The sequence below is a fragment of the Podarcis muralis genome, chromosome 8 (genome assembly GCF_964188315.1).
Source record: "Podarcis muralis chromosome 8, rPodMur119.hap1.1, whole genome shotgun sequence".
NCBI lineage: Eukaryota > Metazoa > Chordata > Lepidosauria > Squamata > Lacertidae > Podarcis > Podarcis muralis.
The window spans coordinates 36,473,694-36,495,783 of NC_135662.1; the positions used below are offsets into that span (position 1 = coordinate 36,473,694).

Here is a 22,090-nt window from a genome sequence, read left to right on the forward strand (position 1 = left end):
TAAGGTAAAATTATGAAAATTGTGGATGTGACCAGTGAAAGCTGTTCACTGGCTAGAGTCTGGTTCTGCACATCCATTTGTAACTGACACTCCTGATTTAGTATCTTTCTTCTGAAAGTAACTTCCGGTGTGAGACATGACTGCCATCATTATCTCCAAGATTCCCTGCTCCCCACCCCCCAGCCTCATTTATTATTCAAGCACCAGCATTTCTTCTATGACCTCTGGGAAAGTGATCTAAAGGACCATCTCAAGTATATTTTAAAAGCATGTGTACTGAGAATGGAAAATAATTCTTTCCAATTTTCCAAATCACTTTTATTTTTCTTGATTAATTTGTCAATTATTTTTCTCCCCTGTCCAAACACCCTTTGATAATTATATTATTACATTCTAGCTGTCTGTCGATCACACATAAGTGGGAGGACACCTGTATTTTATATTCAATTAACAAAATATTATTTGGTGATGCACATTCTTTTTCCAAAACCTAGAATGATGAAAATAACTAGCAGAAGAGAAGATGGAGAGAGAGAAAACTTACTCCTTGGCATTTATTAATGACTCATACCAGATCAGGATCCTGGAGATTTGATTGGATCCAGAGACATTATTTTGATCTCAAAGCTGTGTCTCTAACTTCCCACCTAAATCATACTCAGAGATTAATCATGTAATATAAAATAAATTACACCAAATTACCTCTTCTACGTTGGAAGCAGTTTTGGCAGACGTCTCCATAAAGATAAGCCCATGCTCCCGTGCAAATGCTTCACCTTCTTCCTTTTTCACTTCTCTTCTAGACTCTAGATCACTAAGAAAACAAGACATCAGTTGTTCCCTGTACAAGCACAAGCTAACTCACCTAGGCACATATCTTTACTTAAAATTAAGTCCATTTGTCTAGGTATACCACATACCTATATTTGATGAAGTCCAATATAGAACCTTAATCACCTTCTAAGTGACTAAAAAGAAATTTATTCACTATTACTTATTAAAAACCAATGCTGAGGAGAGAAAAATGGGAAGAAGGATGGCAGAGAAGACATGCAGTCACTCCAAAAGCATCACGACAAAGAACTATCAATGTTGATTTCTAACAAGAGAGGCATCTCCTCAAAAATACACTGACAGCATAATATGGAAAAATGACTCCCGGCAGCTTTTCAGACAGGATCCCAGCTGCCATTTTCATGAACCTCATTAGCCAGATTGTGGGAAACAGGACATTCCTGTCTACATTTCTCAGCTTATGCATCCTTATGCTACTTTGTGGTATTGCTTTCTAACAGCAGCTTCTATCTAAGTTCATAACCAGAAAATATAAATTTTGAATGGATATTAATACAGTAACATTTCATTTACATACAAATGCCTGCTGGTCACTCTTACCCAGTCCTTCCTCCAAAATTTCCAAAATCTCTTTTCATAAGTTATATGGGACATGTATTATTAGCAGCCCAAGATCAGTTCTGAATTACTGCAAGTTCCTATGTGGCTACATTGATGTTTGTCAAAACCTCACCCCAGACAGTTGGTCTTGGGGACCACTCTTTGTAGGTGGTGTTTAGAGCAAGCAGCCCCTCTCTTCTTGCAGGCCTTGACACCTAAACATTAGGAAGAACTTCCTGACAGTAAGAGCTGTTCCACAGTGGAATTTGCTGCCAAGGAGTGTGGTGGAGTCTCCTTCTTTGGAGGTCTTTAAGCAGAGGCTTGACAACCATATGTCAGGAGTGCTCTGATGGTGTTTCCTGCTTGGCAGGGGGTTGGACTCGATGGCCCTTGTGGTCTATTCCAACTCTATGATTCTATGACACTGTTGGAACCTAACGCAAGATGCAATGTTTCTTCACTCAACACTTATTTAAGTTATGGAATTAGCCAATGTAAGATGTAGTGCTGGCGACTAGCCTAAATGGTTTTTCTCGGTTTAGAATCAGGGGGCAACCTCCCCTATGAGGAATGGTTACAACAGACACGTTCATGATTATCCGTATTTTAAAGCTATGACACACACTTAGCTAGGAATAAGTTCCTTTGAATTCAGTGAGTAGGATTGTGGGAGGGGAGTTGTTGGTTTTTATTCTTTTTCTTGATTTTATTATGTATTTTGGGTTCTCATTTTGTATTTTTATGTTGTGAACTGCCCTGTGATCTTTGGATGAAGGGTGGTAGACAACTACTACTACTACTACTACTACTACTACTACTACTACTACTAATAATAATAATAATGGCAGCCCAATAACAGTTCTGAACAACAGGAAGTTCCTATGTAACTACAGTGATGCATGTAAAAACCTCACCACACAGATTGGTCTATTATGTAGAAGTGGAGTGAGTCTGCACATCGGATGTGGACTTCCAGGCCCCTCTATCAAGCTACACCTCTCACTGGTGCTACACCTGCACTACTGTGTAGAACAGAATAAGTAATCCCTAGAGCCATTGCATATCAATTAATAAATAACAGTACCTTTTAAAAAGTGGCCCTTCAGGCCTCTCTATCAGGCCTTGGTACTTGCCCCAGGCCACACTTCTCTCTGGCTATTTGCCTCGGGTGCTTGTGCCTTGTCACTGAACTGCGTGCAGAAACTCTGGCTTTTGCATGACTATGGTGTAGCCTACTGTACAAATATAAAAGTCAAACCAGTTGCTCTGCCTACATTTGCCCCACCCACTACTGGCATCTGGCTTATGCAAGGCCACCCATAAGGGAGTACAGGCCTTGGACTTAAAAAGATTCCTCAGTCTTGGTATAGAAAGCCACCTAGCAGCACCTAGTAAGCTATTTTTTTGGGGGGTGGGGGGGACTACACTGCTTGCAAAATGCAAGAAATACAACTATGATCACCACCAATGAAATTTTATCTTCATTTTAGATAAAGTTTTCTTCTCCTTGAACTTGGGAAATCTGCTTTCTCCAATACATTGTTGCCAACATAAGAGTTATTGGTAGCATAATGACAATCTTTAAATCATTCGGTCCAAACTATGTGTGAACTACTAGTGCTAGACAGAATCTGAAAAAGCTCAGCATGTTAATAATACAGCATTGATTGAACAACTGAATGTTGTACTTCTGTGAGTACAACACATTTTTTCCAGACAACAAAGATTATCTGTTCATCAATGATGATAATACTATGAAGTAGGACATTTAAAAAACATCCAGAGGATTATATTAAGAATTGCAGTAAAGCCGATCAAAGATATTCAACAAGCCTCCAACTGGAGTTAAGAGTTCCACTGTGGTAATCTTGAGATCAACTGCAAAGGAGTCTAGATTGAAAAAGAACTAGCACATTGTAGGACAGCTCAGACATGAAGCTAGCTAAATGTTAAAGGGACTATAAACATTTCAGTCTTTTAATCCAAGAATAGCTAATGTGATGCCCTATAGATGTTGTGGATTACAACTTCCACCATCCTGAGCATAGGCCATGCTGGCTGAGGCTGATGTATACCAAAACATCTAGAAACACTGTGTTTTTAATTGTTTAATTTAATTGTTTTTACCCCTTTTTAATTGGCATTCAAATCTAGAATTGGATATATTACTTAAAAAAAAATATCAAAAATGTCAGGGGTTTTTTTCTTTTGGCAACTCAGCTGACTCAAACCAGGATCATCAAATGTTAAAATTATTTTTTTAAAAAAAATAAAGGTCATGTACTCAATATGCTACTTGTTATGGAGCAGGTTTTTAATTAACTGTTAATCCACACCATTTCAAAAGGCTTTTAAATATATATATATACCTTTTATTTCCAATGAGCATAATGACCATGTTAGAATTGGAATGCTGACGGGCATCTTCTAACCATGTTGTCAAATGGTTGAAAGTGTCCCTCCTAAAATGAGACCAAAACGCAAGTGAGGAACAACGCACAAACAAATAACGAACAAAGCAAAAGTTTAAAAATATATATAAACAGAAAATTTAATGACTTTACCAGTTGTTAACCTAGGACTTATACACAGGACAACTGATGTGCAGTGGAAGTCACTTTAGTTCCCTTCTGCTTCCACCACTAGTTGAAAACCAGTTTTAGACACTGAAATCTGTTAATGATTTAAAAAAACATACAGAAAAAAGCTAGTTACAAAAGTCTAAAGGATTCTGAAAGATTCTCACCTTGTAATGTCATACACTAGTAAGGCCCCTGCTGCCCCTCTGTAGTATGACCTTGTGATAGAACGGAAGGACTCCTGCCCAGCCTGTAGAAATACAAGATTCATAGTTCATTTTGTCTCCTGTGTTTCCTTGTGAAGAAAGTAAGAGTCTTGCATACTTACACTAAGAAGTTTATTGTGTAAGGGATTGGGGGAAAGGACAAAACCTCACTAATTCTGGAAAAGAGGAGCCACGAATTAAAAAGTCTACAGCACAGAACCATTGGGGAGGGGACTCAAGAACAAGACCTCTAAACCTTTTTTGGCAATCCCTGACAACCCAATTTACTGAATGGCTTCACAATACATGAATCATTATTAGAGTACAGAATGGACTCCTAGCAACTAAGCTCTGAAGACAAATTTGAAAGGAAGCAAATAACCCAGTGCTTCACATTTGAATTCAATAACTCCCTCCCTGGGGCAGCTGTTGACACTAGAATAAATAAAGCCCATTGTAAATAAATGATGAATGACATCTTTACGCCCACCATCTGCTGGTGTAAAGGTTGTAGGAAGGCCAAGGATGCAGATTTTATCCGTTATATCATAAACTGCAGCCAGCTTTCAACAATCTTCAAATGGAATTCTTCCCACTAGCATTTTATTATAAAAAACAGATAATGGTTTTGAATTTGATTTTATATAATTCTATTATACATTTAATCAATTTCCTGTGCTTCTGACAGAGTGCTTGTCAAAAGCATGCAAGAAGGTGCCTTGATTGCCACAAATGAAAAACATCAGATATCATATAAAAATGATTTTTAAAAAGAATTCTAATAGAACATCCTAAGTTTAAAATTTTATGTTAGATTTTCAAAAGGGATTGGTCATAGAGCTACACTGATGTCATCCTATAGCCCTCCTTTCTGCTTCAAAACATATGTATGGGTCATATATTTAACCTTTTTAAAAAAGCCTTGACCTGGTCACTATGAACTGGACATAGTAATCCCAAACACTGAATAGCTATATTCTATCACTAAATTATTTAGTTATTAACAGCCATAGAAAAGAAAAGTTCACCCTGCCACAGATGTTAGGCAAAAGCTAATGCTTGCAATACTTGTAAGATTTCACCTCCCACTTTTTCTCCAGGAACTACAATGTTTACCCATTAACACTAAGGTGATTAGTACTTAAAGTACATATATTCAACCAAGTTGTTACACTAGTGGAAGTCAGAAGGACCTCCTCCTCCTTCTACCTCCTCCCCAAACTAGGAGAACTCCAAGAACAGCATATGGGAGAGAAGGGGGGAAGATTTTACGACCAGTGCAAGCATTTTTGCTTGCCAGGCAGAACAATCGCCTTCACATGGTGTTGCATTCCACCCATAGTCTTTTGTGATGGCAAAAAAGGAAATGAAACTTATCTCACATAAAGATAACTATGTCTTTAAATTTGCCAGCATAAATGAAAAATATTTATAAACTGTTAACAGCATCTATGAAGAATTTGTGTTAAAAAAATTAAAGATAAAGTATTAAAAACTATTCACTATGTAGCAGATGTAGCATAATTCCATACAATGTTTAGGGAGTTTATTTCTAGAGTATTCAAGACTTTGAAAGCACCAAGAGTTTCACCAGATCTTCACCAAGTGTGACCTAGCAGCTGACCACATCCAGGCAGTCAGCAAAAACCTGAGATTTATGGAGCCCCTGTATTAAGCCTATATGCATGCCGAATATACATAGAGGTAAAACTGCCAACCTATATAACTTTTGAAGTAGCATCTCATTCAAGATCAATGGATGACCTGTGTGGGATTCTTTAAGATCATGTTTGCCTTAGATACCTGGGACAGGCATATACATAAAAGAAGCAGGTGTATACACATACACACCATTTCTCTCTCTTAAGCCTCCTCTGCTGACCATCAGTTCCATGTTGGGGGCGGGAAGGCAAGCCCAAGGGCTTAGTTACAAAACTATTTCATTCTCTTGACATTGATAACATGACATGACAGGAAGATGGCTATGTTTCTCTCAAACATTTATTTATCTATTTTAAGAGGATTCTTGTTTCATATGGAGAAAACTTTCAATCATGTAAGCTCCCTCTGCAGTTGTAGTGATAAAGTCAAGAATCAGGTTCATTGTGCCCTATCCTACTTGCAAGAACTATGCCCTAGTATAGCATTGTAAGAGAGACTGCATGATCAGAACCCAGAAGTCCCTTTTAGGCAGCAAAGGTAATTCCCAGAAGCCAGTGGCTGGACCAGTTAAGAACACACATTACTGAAGGCAAATGAGGGCTATGAGTAGCTTCAGACCATCCCAAATATGTAAGAAGACTGTTTTACTTATGCTTTTGGTGTAAAGTCCAAAGCACTGAGTTTCTCATCTTCCCTGCTGAGGTGGATGAGGGAATGAAGGAATGCACACATTTCAGAAACAGCAGGTAAGCAGCTTAGAGGTAGTTCTGGATACATCCCTCCCATTAGAGCCCCAAGTGACCTTTGCGGATAGCAGTGCTTCTTACCAGTTTCCTCTGATATGCCTGGTACAGGTGTTTGAATCAGGAAAGCCTGGCCGCTGCAATCCATGAGAATGGGTAACCTCGGGACTGGACTACAGCACTGTGCTTTATGTTTGGCTGCTCACTACCTTGGTCTAAAAGTTCCAGCTTGTGCAGAATTGTGTTGCCAGATTGCTGATGGGAGCAGATGACTGATAGCACATGGCACCTCTGCTATAACATCAGCACTGGCTGCCCATATACTACGGGGCTGAGAGATGTGCAGGCTTGGGAAAAATGGGGAGGAGGAACCCAGAAAAGCTGGGAGGAAAGCCCTAAATGACTTGGATCCAGAATACCTCAAGGATCGCTTGAGTCCTTATATCCCACTTCAACCATCCTGAGGAGCACTGTTAGTTGTCCTGCATACTTCACTACTGGCTTCTAACAGAAATTGGGCATTTGGTGTTGCCAGTCCCATGCTGTGGAATACCCTTCCAGCACAGATTCTGCAGGCAACCTCACTACTAATTTTTAGGAATCTCTTGAAGATCTTTTTATGCCAACAGATAGATAGATAGATAGATAGATAGATAGATAGATAGATAGATAGATTTATTTTTATGACATTTTGTATTTTATGTTCTATAGTATGTGTATACATTCTTGTACACTTCTGTGATATTTTATGTACGTGGGTGGTATAACTATTTTTATAAATAAATTTAGACTACAGCTGAGAGCAGAAGGTTAGGATGTCTGCTAACTGGATCCCTGAACAAGAACACTCCTGCAGGGTGGCGATGCACCTAAACATTTTGGTACATGTTCCACTTGTATAGTTCCTATGAAACCAATGCACACTAAACTTTTGCCTTTATATTTCTTTATTATAAAGGCACAATACTCTCAATAAATGAGCACATTCCAGCTTAAGAAACATCTCATAATATTACTAAGATACCACAGTGTAGCAAGAATTCAAAATTTGGTACTTCAAAAAACTGGTGAGTGAACGACAAGCCTGTTTTACAGTTGAATAAATGAGGCAATACAATTAAATGACATTTAGGCTGCATTCCACACCGTAGCTACTAACTTGCACCCTCTCCCCTACACAAACCAGTGACCTAATGAATAACTACGCCTGAAATTAGGGACGCGGGTGGCGCTGTGGTCTAAACCACTTAGCCTAGGTCTTGCCGATCAGAAGGTCAGCAGTTTGAATCCCCGCAACGGGATGAGCTCCCTTTGCTCAGTCCCAGCTCCTGCCAACCTAGCAGTTAGAAAGCACGTCAGAGTGCAAGTGGATAAATAGGTACTGCTCCGGTGGGAAGGTAAATGGAGTTTCCATGCACTGCTCTGGTTTCGCCAGAAGCAGCTTAGTCATGCTGGCCACATGACCTGGAAAAACTGTCTGTGGACAAACGGCGTCTCCCTCGGCCAGTAAAGCGAGATGAGCGCCACAACCACAGTCATTCGCGACTGGACTTAGTTGTCAGGGGTCCTTTACCTTTACCCCTGAAATTATATCAAGCTGATTCATACATAAGCTTACTGGGTTTAGAGCCTGAAGCGTATCGAAAAGAAGAAAAATTGAAGCTCTCCTCACTGGTCCTTTATCCCAGAATACGTAAACAATAGTTAAGATTGCTTTTTCACAGGCAGGTTAGCAGAAATCTTCTAAATAACTCAAGGGAGTTAGAACAAACCCTATATCCATATACAGAGAGATCGTTGATCCAGGATAAACAGGAATCAATAATGCTTGCAGCAGCTAGTATTATTTCGGATCATGGAACACGAATACACACACACACACACACACACACACACACACACACACACACACGGTCTTGTGTTTGCCTTCTTGGGAGATAGTTCACACCATTTTTTCAGTTTACACCATTTTTGAGTGTTTGTTTTTGTTTTTGTTTTACAACAGTTGACTGGTGCTTTTTTCAGAGTTTCAGTTCCTCGCTCCTGTTCTTTGAACCACAGTTTAAATAAAATTTGCACAGAAAATTTTCCTACACTTACCGTATCCCATATCTGAAGTTTTATCTGTTTCCCATCAATGGTTATCATTCGAGCACCAAATTCTACACCTGAATAATAAAATAAAATGTTGTAACAGAGCTCCAACGCAGCAATGAAATGCTATCCAGTATCCTAAATGAAATCAGGATTTACTTCAACCTTTTTCATAGTAGGAAGCAACATTGTTCTTCATGCTTTCAGTTGGCTTTCCCCCCCATGCCACATACTGAAGAGTTAACAGACTTTTATACAGTTTTGTATTGTGTCATAGTTTTATACACTCATTTCTAGATTAACAGATGCAAAAAAAAAAAGTCTTTCAACAGAGGTAGAAAAAAATAAGAACACTAGCATAGCCAGTGTGGTGCAATAGTTAGAATTTTGAACTAGAACCTGAGGGACCAGGGTTCAAATCCCCACTCAGCCATGAAGATTACTGGGTGACCTCAGGCCAGTTACAGTCTCACAGCCTAACCTGACTTACAAGGATTCTGTGAAGATATAAGGGGGAGGGGCAGAGAACCATGTATGCCACCTTGAGTTCTCCAGAGAAAAGGTGGGATATAAACTGCAATAACAGTAAAGGAAGAAAATGCTTTTTAAAATTATGACACTGCAGTGTGGTTTGAAAATATTCAGAGGCAGTCACAGCAGCTGCAGAATGTGAGAAAGTTTCAAATCTCACTGAGTCAGACTCAAATTAAACTACTTAAATCCCTTCAAAGAAACCATCATTTAGCCTTAGAAGAGGGTTACAACTTAGATTTAACAAAATCTTAAAATGATATTTCATATTCAGATAAGAATATTTTAGAAATTGACAATTATGATAACACTGTTAAGCTGAAACCATTCTGTATGGAAAACACTCTTTACAAATTAAGCAAAGTAACTTTTAACAGTGGATAGTTGGATGTAATTTTGTCCAATAGGAACCTAATTTATTTATTATCAGACTAAGCACCACTGACCCATGCCACTATAACCTTGCAAATATATGACTATTAGTTGAAAGTCTAGACCAGGGGTAGTCAACCTTTTTATACCTACCATCCACTAATGCATCTTTCTGGATGGTAAAATTTCCTTACCGCCCACCAGAGCTCGATGGAAGGAGGATTCAGCTTGTGCCATAGAAACCCTTACCGCCCACCTGGAATCCTGAAACACCCACTAGAGGGTGAAAGGGACCAGGTTGACAACCCTTGCTCTAGACATTCCATTTCAGAACTTGATGCATGCAGTTGCCATGACCTTTACTCATTTACCTGCATAAAATAACTTACCTATAGTAAGGTCGTGCACTGGCTGAAACCTTTTGTCTGTGAACTGCAACAATAAACATGATTTTCCAACACCTGGAAGGGGAAAAAATCAATTTCAAGAATTTCCAAATATAAAGTACTACAAAGAGTGAGAATATTTCAAAATTTCAGACTTCTTTACACACCATTACAAATTACTGATAAAACTACTCCTTGGTGTTAGCATAACAGTTCAGAGCCCACCAAAAGAAACACAAAGGATAACAGTGAGGTCCCTTGGAACTTGTAATGCTCCTCCGTAGCAACCAAATTACTAAATCCCACTCCTCCTCCAAAATCATATTCATTACGTACATGTACTATTCGGAAACTTAAGACTCTCACTTAGTAGCTAGTTTCAGATAGCCTCTATAGTTACTCTGCTGCTCTTTTAAAATATACATACTTTGTTAATGTGACTATGCAATTACAATATATATATGTAATGTGTATAAACATTTTAAACCTCTTAGAAAACCCAACTCTATTTTCATAAAACACTTTTCTATTCTGTTAAATCAAGCACTGTATACTTGAAAAGGAAATAACCATTATTTAAAAGTACTTCAATATTGCTTAAATGTTACATTTGTTTTTTATTGTTTTTGCTCCACTTCCCTCTATCCTGAGTCCTCTTTTTTTTATTGCACGACTATACTTCAACTCAGGGACACGGGTGGCGCTGTGGGTTAAACCACAGAGCCTAAGGCTTGCCAATCAGAAGATCGGTGGTTCGAATCCCCATGACGGGGTGAGCTCTCCCATTGCTTGGTCCCTGCTCCTGCCAACCTAGCAGTTCGAAAGCACATCAAAGTGCAAGTAGATAAATGGGTACCACTCTGGTGGGAAGGTAAACGGTGTTTCTGTGTGCTGCTCTGGTTTGCCAGAAGCGGCTTAGTCATGCTGGCCACATGACCTGGAAGCTGTACGCCAGCTCCCTCGGCCAATAAAACGAGAGGGGCACCGCAACCCCAGAGTCGTCTGCGACTGGACCTAATGGTCAGGGGTCCCTTTACCTTTATACTTCAACTCTCCAATTTTCCTTCAATGTTTCCTTAGCATTATATTCAGCTTAACAATCGCCACTGGCCCCCCAAATATTCCCATCTGTTATACTGTACATATGAACTTTGACTTGCTTATTCCTATAATTTGAATGATATTATTATTCTATTATATATTCTTTACTATTAGCCTACATGTTGTGTTTGTATTGTTGTGATTGGTTCTTAATGCAACACAGGGGTTTGTTTTTGGTTCCCCAAATATTTCTGACAGATCCTTTCTTTCCTGGTTTTGGACTATCCTTCTACACTTGTGCATACATAACCCTGGTTACTATTAAAATGCACAACATTTGGATACACTCACTCTTTGGTGTTCTTGAATCATTGATGTAATTCAACAAACATAATAGTGGACTCTTTGCAAAGCCTAATGACAAATTATGTCATTTTATAACCAATATCATTTCCATCATATGTATGAAATCATTCTGCTTTTCCAAGGGATCCAAAGCCATTGCACCACGCTTTTCCTGCAATTTTCTCTAAAATTCATGGCTGACATGAATTTGGTTCCTACTCCAAATAGGCATTTCCATACTTCCTCCTAAATTTCTGTTTGCAATTCTCCTTCCCATTTCATCATATGATTAAGTTTTGTCTCTGAATGTTTATGCATTAACTAACTTGACATAAAGCTGAAAACCATTTAACTGTGCCATTCCCTGTTAACCTTTCAAATTGTTTTACGGTTCTCGCTTCCTGTTTTTGTCTCAGTCCACTTAGAATACTTTTTATTTGTATGTATTTAAAGGTGGTGCTATCATTTGTTCCTTCATCTGTTCCCAAGTTCTTATTTTCTCTAATTTTTTTAGTTATATAGGTGACCTTAAAATTTGGCATGAAAGAAGCATAAGTGGACCACTCATCTTCTATTATGTGTAATATTAGTGAAGTACAAGGTGCACTCTTTCATCATTCACTGCACCACCCGTGTCAAAATACCTGCTTCATATTACTATTCTAAATAAGAGATTACAAATCCTCTCTTCTTACAGGCTTTTCTTCCTTATATTTTATTTATTCTCAATTTCTTTCTAGCCAGAAAAACTTAAGAAACAATTTCTTGCCACTCTTGATAGTTTTAAATGTAAGTTAAACAGGTATTTTACATCAGAATATGATGCAAGGTAGGACACTTGTTTTCACAAGACTTTTGTGGTTTTACCTCTTGCAACATTTTATTATTATTATATATGGCCTTCATCCAAAGATCTCAGGGTGGTTCACACGATAAATAGCACATAGCTCAGGTGTTGCTGAGAGAACTTCAAACCAGGACTGTGATTCAAATAGCCCTCAGTAGAAGTGAAAGAACTGCTTTCTCAGTCCAAGACAGATAAACGTAAGCAATGACAAATCTAAGAAACTATGATATGTAGGAATCATGAATGCCCAAGCTCTAGCGTAGAAACTATGCTAGCAATGGACCAAACAGCTATAACTTTTTGTCAGGAACAGACAGTTTGTGCATAACAACCAAATTTCCAGCTAAAAATGTATTTAATTCCTGCAAGGACCTACCACATGCCACTTTCACAAGGAAACTTTTGGGCTTCATATATTTGTACATGAAAGGGCTGGTTTGCATACGCATGTGAATCATCTGTCAACAATAACATAAAATGGCAACTTGCATGAGTTACACCTCAAAGATAAAAAAACAACAACCCCAGAGGTAGAAGTTTCCTATCAAGAATTCAGACATTCTCTGTTTTAAGATCAAGTGCTATGAAGCCGATATGCATGCACAGCCCAATCCTATGTTATACAGTAATAGATAATAAATATGGTTTTATACATAAGCCTTAAATAAGAATTCCATGACCTACATATAACCAGCTTCTTTATACAATTCATCCAAAAGCCACTGAAACATGTTACCTGCTTCAATGGATCTCCTGCAATGTAGGCTAGTAAACACTCCAAGTTATTAAAGGAGAGGGGAGAGTTGACTTTGGTGCAGTTTGGAATTGTACTTGAGGCATGGTTAAATCTGGAATTTTCCAGCTTGATGGAAGAGGAGGGTACCAGAGACATGACAGACCCTCTTAAAATTCCTCTAAGGAGCACTGCTGTGAGAAAATTGACTTGAGCAGCAGTCAATCTATTCCCAGAACTGAGGCAGGGTGTGACTTCTCAAAGGGAGATGCATGTGGTAATTATCACAGCTCTTTGCTCTTGGAAGACTGGTAGGATATCTCCATTGAGGATGATTATGTTGATCTTCTGAATCTGAGTAAAATTGTAGGCTAGTTAAGGATTGAATAACAATTTGTTTACACACAATCTCTGAAGTCATTTCTATATCCTATTCTGCAGCTCCACTTTGCACCACCCATTTTGACATTCACCCCCCATGTCCATGGTAACTTCCTGCATGTTCTGCCTCCCACACGTTGCAAATACTAACCACCCTTTCCCCCTTTTGTTCAGTTACGAAGTTATCACACTCTCCTATTATTCAGACTCTTTCATGCCCCTGCTTTCATCTTCAACCCTATTCCCATGCCTCCTACTCCCTCCTTTGTTGTAACTCCCCTTGCACTCCCATTTTCGCCTTCACTCCTTTTTCTTCCACCCTTCTTACTTTTCTCAACTCTCCCTTGCATACAGATCACCACCCCCATTTCCATGCCTAGTCCCCTCTACTCTGAAGCCCCCTCTGCAAATAGCATGGGTAGGGTAGGCAAACTAAGGACCAGGGGCCGGATCTGGCCCAATCGCCTTCTAAATCCGGCCCGTGGACGGTCCGGGAATCAGAGTGTTTTTACATGAGTAGAATGTGTCATTTTATTTAAAATGCATCTCTGGGTTATTTGTGGGGCATAGGAATTAGTTCATATTTTTTTTCCAAAATATAGTCCGGCCCACCACAAGGTCAGAGGGACAGTGGAGCGGCCCCCTGCTGAAAAAGTTTACTGACCCCTGCTCCATACTAATATATGTTGCTGTATCTTTAAGATAAGTAGCAAGGTTGTCAGTTAGCTTATTCAGCTAGAGAATGTTAAGTTCAGTCGATGGCTGTTGTACATATCGGGATGTTTGCTTGTTAATAAAATACCTGATCTAAATTACTACAGTGAATCTAGAATTGCATGCTGAAGACAATACATGGTACTAGGAGTAAAATATACTATAGGAAGGTACTATGGAATATTTGAATGCTCTACATTCTTTCTCTCTTCCATGAGGCAGCTGAGGAATGGAAGAAGTTTAAAACAACAAAGCCCCCCCCCCCCCTTTCAGTATTTCTCCTGTCTTGCAGTACTCAAGGAGAGGCAGATGTCTGAGTAAAGTGAGGGTGGACCGACACTGAGAGGAAAACCATGGTTTTAAACAACAGTAGAGGTTTGAGTAGATAAAAGATGTAGGGACTGACGTCCATTTTTCTTTAGGTGGAAAGAAATTTGGCAAATAAATTGGCTTGGCGTTTCAACATTTGCCTGGCAACTACTGGCAGCAAAATACACACACACACACACGCATGTAAGTAAGTAAGCAGGCTGCTAGGGGAGAGGCAGAATACATCACTTCTGTGCATTCAACAAAGAAACCCTCCACACCAAGCACTGAAATGTACTTGGTGCTCTAGCCTTTACCTGCTAGCCACCAGTCAGCTTGTAAAAATTTTCTGCAGACTACAGTGGTGCCTCGCAAGACGAAAAGAATCCGTTCCGCGATTCTTTTCTTCTAGCGGTTTTTCCGTCTTGCGAAGCAACCCCATTGGCGGCTAAGCGGATTAGCGCTATTAGCGATTTAGCGCTATTAGCAGCTTAGCGGCTAAGCTGTTAAAAGGCTATTAACAGCTTAGCCGCTTTGAAAAATGGGGGGGAAAGCGGGGGGAAATGGCGAGACTCGCAAGACGTTTTCGTCTTGCGAAGCAAGCCCATAGGGAACTTCGTCTTGCGAAGCGCCTCCGCGACGGAAAACCCTTTCGTCTAGCGGGTTTTCCGTCTTGCGAGGCATTCGTCTTGCAGGGCACCACTGTAATAATTCTTGTGGATACAATTTAGAATTGTGAAATTGAAAAAATTATTAAACTGTAGTAACAACAACAACAATTTATTATAACAACAACAGTCTACCAATACACACATAAAATGTAAAACTACTTTTTGGTGTGAGAAAACCTCTTTTGACCAGTGGCTGAGTTTCATGCTCCGGCACTGGGGGGGGGCGGAGAGCAGGCAGGGGCGGGGCTGGTGCACGTCCTGGGGGAGTGGTGCGCTGGGGAGTGGCACTCCCTGAGGGAGTGGGGGGGCAGCCGCTATGGCACCCCACCGGGATCGCGCTGCTGGAGGCAGTGCACTCCCCCTGCACTCCTCTTCCTCTGCCACTGCTTTTGAGTACTTTTTTATTTTACCTTGATGTAATTTCAAAAAGGAATACAAGGGAATAAACAGAAAAGCCACAATCACAATTGCTCAAGAGCATTTCATTGTTGACCAATACATTGATTGTGACTAAGCACCTACTTAAAAACAAAACAAAATAAAATTGCAGGATTTTGCAGCACAGTATCCGTATCTCCTCAACACTCACCTATCTGAACTGGTGCCATATTTTGTTTTTACTGCAAAGGCTCAAGAACAAGCAAATGTGGACAAATTATGCCTGACCATTATAGAGCACTTCTGCAATCTTGCATAAATGTCCAAAAATCTCTATTCAAAGGCAGCTTTCAGTCTACTTTCACTCAAAGCATCTACAGCTTCTGTCAAATACAAACAGCTAAGTTTACTTCACTCCTTTCCCTAGGGTTCAGACTGACAAGATAAAGATAAATGCAAGGAGATAAGAACTCCTTCCAAAAAGCAAGACAAAGAACAGGGGTAGCTAACTTTTGTTGATGGACTATTATTTCCATAAGTCCTGACCATTGGTCATGCTGGCTGGAACTGATAGGAGTTTGGAGTCCAACAACATATGGAGGGCAACAGGTTGTCCACTATTATCATAGAGTAAAGATAAAGTAATGAAAAGTTAAAATACTGTGAATCTTGAAAAATGCAGGAAATTTGTTAAGAAGAAATTTAATCAGCATTGAATCAAATATGGCTAAAAGTTTTTTGCTTTAAAGGGCAAAGCAATGCAAATCAACACTGGCCTGCAAATTAAAAGATGTGAGCCACTACCTGGACCTGGGGTGATTTTAGTTGCTAGTTGCTAGTTACTAGAAAACTCCAATGTAGGAGAATCCACAACCCCTCTCGGGAGTTTGTTATACTGTCGAATAGCTTTTACTATCAGGCAGTTAGTTCTTCCTGATGCTCAGTCAGAATCTCCTTTCTTGTAACTTGAATCCATTGATACAGATCCTACCCTCCGGAGCAGAACAAACTTGCTTCATCTTCCATGTGACAGCCCTTAAGATATTTGAGGAGGCTATCATATCTCCTTTCAGTCTCTTTCCCAAGCTAAAACATACCCAACTCCGGCAACCGTTTCTCATAAAGCTTGGTTTCCAGACCCTTGATCATCTTGGGCATCCTGCTCTGCACACATTCCAGCTTGTCAATATCCTTCTTAAATTGTGACACCCAGAACTCGACACAGTATTCCAGGTGTGGTCTAATGAAGGCATTATAGAGTGGTACTATTACTTCCCTTGACCTGGACACTATAATTCTGCAGCTTTTTTTTGCTGCTGCATCACACTGTTGACTCATGTTAAGCTTGTGGTCCACTAAGACCCCCAAATCTTTTTCATATGTACTGCTAATAAGCCAGGTGTCCCTCACCTCAAATTTGTGCATCTGGTTCTTCCTGCCTAAGCACAGAACCTTATATTTGTCCCTAGTTAAATTCATTTTGCTAGTTTGGGCCCAGTTCTCCAATCTGTTAAGGTCATTTTGAATCCCAGTTCTTTCTTCTGATGCATTAGCTACCCCTCCAAGTTTAGTGTCATCTGCAAATTTGATGAGCATCCCCTCAATTCCTTCATCCAAGTTGTTTATAAAGACATTGAACAACAGTGGGCACAGGACAGAGTGCTGCAGCACCCTTAGTGAGCACACTTTGGGTTCAGTCAACCAGTTATAAATCCACCTAAGAGATACCTCATCCAGCCCGCATTTTACCAGGTTTTCTGCAAGAATATCATGGGGGACTTTGTCAAAAACCTTGCTGAAATCAAGACACACCATACCCACAGCATTTCCCTTATCCACCAAGCTTGTAACTCTATCAAAAAAAGAAAAAAAAAGAAATGAGATTTGCCTGGCATGACTTATTTTTGAGATGGCCATACTGGGACTTAATAATCACGGCATCCTTTTTTAAGTGCTCTCAGATTGACTGTTTTATTATCTTTTCTAGGACCTTTCCTGGTATCAATGTCAGCTCACCTAGGTCTTCTTTTCTCCCCTTTTTGAATATGGGGACATTTGCCCGTTTCCAGTCTGCAGAGACCTCACCTGTTCTCCAATAATTCTCAGATTATAGAAAGAGGATCTGAAAATACATTGACTACAGCACTGAACATGGCTAGCTAAAATAATTTTTAATTTACTTGTAGAATCTCCTGGATTCTGCTTGCAATGTTAGAATCAAATACTGAATATATGAAGAGATTGATTACATAGCTCAATCCTACACATGCTTACCTGGAAGTAAGCTAGACTGAATTTAATGCAGCCTTGTAAACAAGCCACATTTCCTAGCCTGCCAGTCAACACATCCCTATGTTGTTCATTTGTGAAATATAAACTGCCTGAAAATGAGAGGGCGCATTTCAAATTTATAAAAGTTTCCCTGCCTGGTCACCAAATGACTACCGTATTTTTTGCTCTATAAGACTCACTCCCCCCCCCCTAAAAAGTAAGGGGAAATGTGTGTGCGTTTTATGGAGCGAATGCAGGCTGTGCAGCTATCCCAGATGCCAGAACAGCAAGAGGGATCGCTGCTTTCGCTGTGCAGCGATCCCTCTTGTTGTTCTGGCTTCTGAGATTCAGAATATTTTTTTTCCTTGTTTTCCTCCTCCAAAAACTAGGTGTGTCTTATGGTCTTATAGAGTGTCTTATGGTCTTATAGAGTGAAAAAGAGGGTATTTCATCTCACCATAGGCAACCAACCAAAGACTGTTTAGAAATGTGGCTTAATAGAACCTCTTTCCTAGTAACCATACATACAAGTTCTATGCTTTAAGTAATGAAAGTTGGCCAATCTTGGTTTGCTGTTTCTTTTAAAATGAAATATCGCAAGACCTAAAGAATCAATAGAAGTGCAAATGCAGTCTAATCAAGTAAGTTCCAATGTGAACAGAAGTGTGCCTAGGAGTGCAACATTCTATTACTTTGCTGACTGAGTACTTCCAGACTGCATAATACAGCAATAAGAAATTGAATCAGTGGTACCTACTTCAAATGAACTTTTATAGAATCAGACTGTAAATATGTTTGTGCCACAGTCTTTTTAAAAAATTAAAAAATGCATTTTAAAAGAGGAAAAAGTGATTGAAATATAACCTATTATGTATTCTAGAGCTGAGGAATCTTGAGTAAATAGGCTAAAATCTCAATGAGGATAGACAGAAGAAGTAAATGAAATACAGATACCTTTGTATTTTAGGGTTTCCCCCCTAAGGATAAGAGGAAGGGGAAAGGGAATAAGCATTCAAGAGAAAGCTACTAACTTTATAAACAGCTAATACAGTGGTACCTCGGGTTAAGAACTTAATTCATTCTGGAGGTCCGTTCTTAACCTGAAACTGTTCTTAACCTGAAGCACGACTTTAGCTAATGGGGCCTCCTGCTGCCACCGCGCTGCTGCGTGATTTCTGCTCTTATCCCGAGGCAAAGTTCTTAACCCGAAGTACTATTTCTGGGTTAGAGGAGTCTGTAACCTGAAGCATCTGTAACCTGAAGCGTCGGTAATCCGAGGTACCACTGTAAAGGAATATGTTTGTCCAATCATATACTTGTCAAGAAACTTTCAGCATCACCCCTCACATTATATGGTGGCTAACATGTACTTTCAGCTACGTATACTCATGGCAGAAGCTTCAGCCAATTCTAGTTCCTTATCTGTTTGATACATGCAAGGCGAAAATGTTGATATATATCTTTGCACATATGTGTATTATATAATGTATTGAATTGGTCCTTCACGAAAGGATTTCTAGCCTTTGGGTAAGTTTGACAGAAATCTCTCTCACACACATTCACACTTTTCCCAACTCAACTATTTTCATAAATAAATAGCTAAAAATAAACACTAAAAATCTAAAAATGTAGTTTTTAAATAGTGGCTGCGAGGCATGAAGGTGTATTAGATTATTCAACACCATGTGTGACGTTTAAGCTTAATTCACTTGGGGAAACAAGAACCCCAAGTATTTATTCTAACATGGTAGTTGCATAGCACTTTCTAGTATTCAAACTACATGACATGCATTGTCTAGTTGTGATCCTTCAATTGTAAAGGAAATCAGTATCATTATATCCTGTGCTGCTGATGGGGGGAATGGAGCAAAGAGTAGCTTGTCTAAGGCCTCCTACTGAATTTATGCAGAGATGATATGCATACAAGATCCTTTTTGTTTGGTAGCTCAGTCTCTTAGGTCACTATACTGCATCTATCATGCTAAATTCCATCATGTTCAAGTCAGAGAGATGGCACTAAAGGGCCGCTCCATAAAGCTCAGCTGCAACACCACCAACTTTTGGCTCCTCCTCCCCTTGAACTCTTCCTTCCAGCTGGCCATTACAAGAATTCTGTCACTTAAGACCCCAGCTTGATCCCTTCTAGGTTTATTACTGTCACTATATAGTATAAGCTTTTTCGGCTAAGGAGTGGCAGCAAATACTTTAAACAAACGTCCAGGAACAGAGCAACGACCAATCAATGGTGGAAACCACTTTTATCTGGTAGACTTTCTTGGAACGTAAAACATATCCAGAGGTGGGGAGGGTGCTTTAGTTACAGGTCAGTGTATCTTTGGGCAGAGAGGGATTAAATGGTGTGATCCTTTAGGGCCTTGCTCCGAAGGCGTGTCTGACAGGCCTGGAGTGAGAAGTCTTGGCGGAAGGCCCAGCGCGTCTCGAGGCCTTGTCAACCCCCCCCCCCCGGGGTTGTTATCACCACTCCCCTATTGCCTCACCGAAGCGTCCGGCGTGGCCAACGGGGCTCTTCGGACGCGTCCGAAATGAGGTCAACGACAAGCACCCCACCCGCTGTCCCGAGGCCCCGGCTGCACCCATTTCAGGGCCTCCGCCGCCGCCCCGCTCCCTTCCCGGGAACTCTCTGGGTGGAGAGGCCTTGAAACCAGACGGCAGCGAGGGGGCTCTGGAGGCGCTGGCAGCCGAGCCCTAGGCCTCGCCAGGCCGCGGGCGGGGCCCTGGGCCGAGCACCTCCCCCTGCCGAGCCCAGTCACCACCACGTCGGCGCAGCCAACACTGCGGAAATGGGGCAGCCGAGAGGCGTTGCGCAGGAAGCGCCGAGGCCGCCAGCAGCGCAGGCCCCTTTTAAACCTTCCCCGGCGGGCCGCCCTTACCTGTGTCCCCGATTATGATGTACTTGAAGAGATACGCGTAGGCCATGTCCTTCCAGTCGCCGCCGCCGCCGCCTTCCTGCGCCTCCTGCTAGGGCTGCTCGCTGCTTGGTGACGCGGCGCGCACTCCCCCGCCCCTCGCTGTCAGGGCTCGCGCAACGGAAGGTTCGAAACCGTTGGCAGCGGGCCCCCCTCCTCCAGCTCCTTCCAACCGCCCTCGGGCTTCTGACAGCTTCCCTCAGCGAGCCTCCCACGCCGGCCTTCCGCGTGTGCCTGGGCGCCTCGCCTCCCCTTCTTTCCCCGGCCGGGCCTTTGGAGGTGCCTTCAGAGCGTCCCGAGGAGCGCTCGGTTCCAGGCGGCTCGCGGAACGGACGGAGGGCCGGTGGGAAGGCGGGCGGGGGTGGGGGAGAGAGCGAGGGAAGCAGGAACAATAACAGGCGCGAGGCTCCCGAACGCTCCGGCAACGTCACGCAGCGCTCTCTCCGCCGACCCGGAAGTGCTGAAGCAGCCGGTGCCTCGGCCTCGGCGTGCGGGCGAAGGGGAGGATCCCTGGGAGTGATGCGAGGGACGGGGCGGCCGAGCGCCTGGCGCCTTCGGCCTTGGGGTGGGGCCCGAGGCTCCTGGGCCGCCGCCCTGTCCGCTGCAGGCCGAGGAAGAGCCCTCGCTGCCTCCTGGAGGGAAGGGTCGCTGCGAAGCGCTTCGTCGCCCCGGCTCTGGCTGGAGGATCTCAGCGGCCTCATCCTGGCACAGCAACATTTGCACTTTTAACTAGAGCCAGTTGGGGTTTTTTGGAGGCGGGGAGGCGAGGGAAGTAAAACAAAAGGCACCATACGGGCTTGCGGATCGCCACATCACTTCTGGCAGTTTTTCAGATTTCCCTCTGGGTCCAAACGGAATGTCAAATGTGTCGCTGTATACAAAACGAAAGCCATGGCAGCGGCTGGACTACTCTTTCCTTCTACTCAGTGCAGAAAGATGTTGTGCATTGATCAGCCTACATTATTGGGAAGCTGAGATGGAAATGGTATAAGAGCAATGGACTGGAATGTCCCAATGACTTCTTTTTGTGCAAGTCTGCTCCATATCACAAATAACCAAAAAGTCTCTAGAAGTTGCCAGTGGTTACATGGGCGTAGACAGAGGGCAAGTGCCCCCTAAATTAAGTAAATCAATAAAAATACTTAACTGAGGTTCTGCTCCACCCCTAACATGAAGGCTGCCCCCCCCCCCCATAAATCCTGGTTATGCCCATGAGTTTCTAGAATTACAGTCGTATGTTGCTGTCGCTTTAAAAATGGCTTGAAACGTTTGCAGACAAAAACATTTTTCTTCTTCCAGGTCTTTGGCTAAATAAATCTATGGCCTTTTAAACTTGTTTAAAGAACTGGGGGTGTTTTTTTTATTATTATTACATATTTTTGTGGTTTTACACAGTAAACTGCCCTGTGATCCTCAGATGAAGAGTGGTATATAAATTTAATATATATCAAAAATAATAACACAAAAATAATATCTAGCACCAAACATGACTTGCTGACTGTTGC

At 41.4% G+C, this 22,090-nt stretch overlaps 1 protein-coding gene across 1 annotated transcript in view; it reads right to left on the reverse strand.

Annotated features, from left to right (window-relative positions):
* RAB2A (RAB2A, member RAS oncogene family) overlaps positions 1-21,059 on the reverse strand; it is a 34,747-nt gene extending 13,688 nt beyond the window's left edge. Inside the window, exons 1-6 of the mRNA XM_028736877.2 lie at positions 20,550-21,059; positions 9,972-10,043; positions 8,686-8,753; positions 4,142-4,224; positions 3,765-3,857; positions 703-814 (exon numbers count right to left, since the gene is read on the reverse strand). Coding sequence (XP_028592710.1) covers positions 703-814; positions 3,765-3,857; positions 4,142-4,224; positions 8,686-8,753; positions 9,972-10,043; positions 20,550-20,595 — 474 coding nt within the window. The 5' untranslated portion in view covers positions 20,596-21,059. The remainder of the gene's footprint in view (positions 1-702; positions 815-3,764; positions 3,858-4,141; positions 4,225-8,685; positions 8,754-9,971; positions 10,044-20,549) is intronic.
* Positions 21,060-22,090: the final 1,031 nt, after the last annotated feature.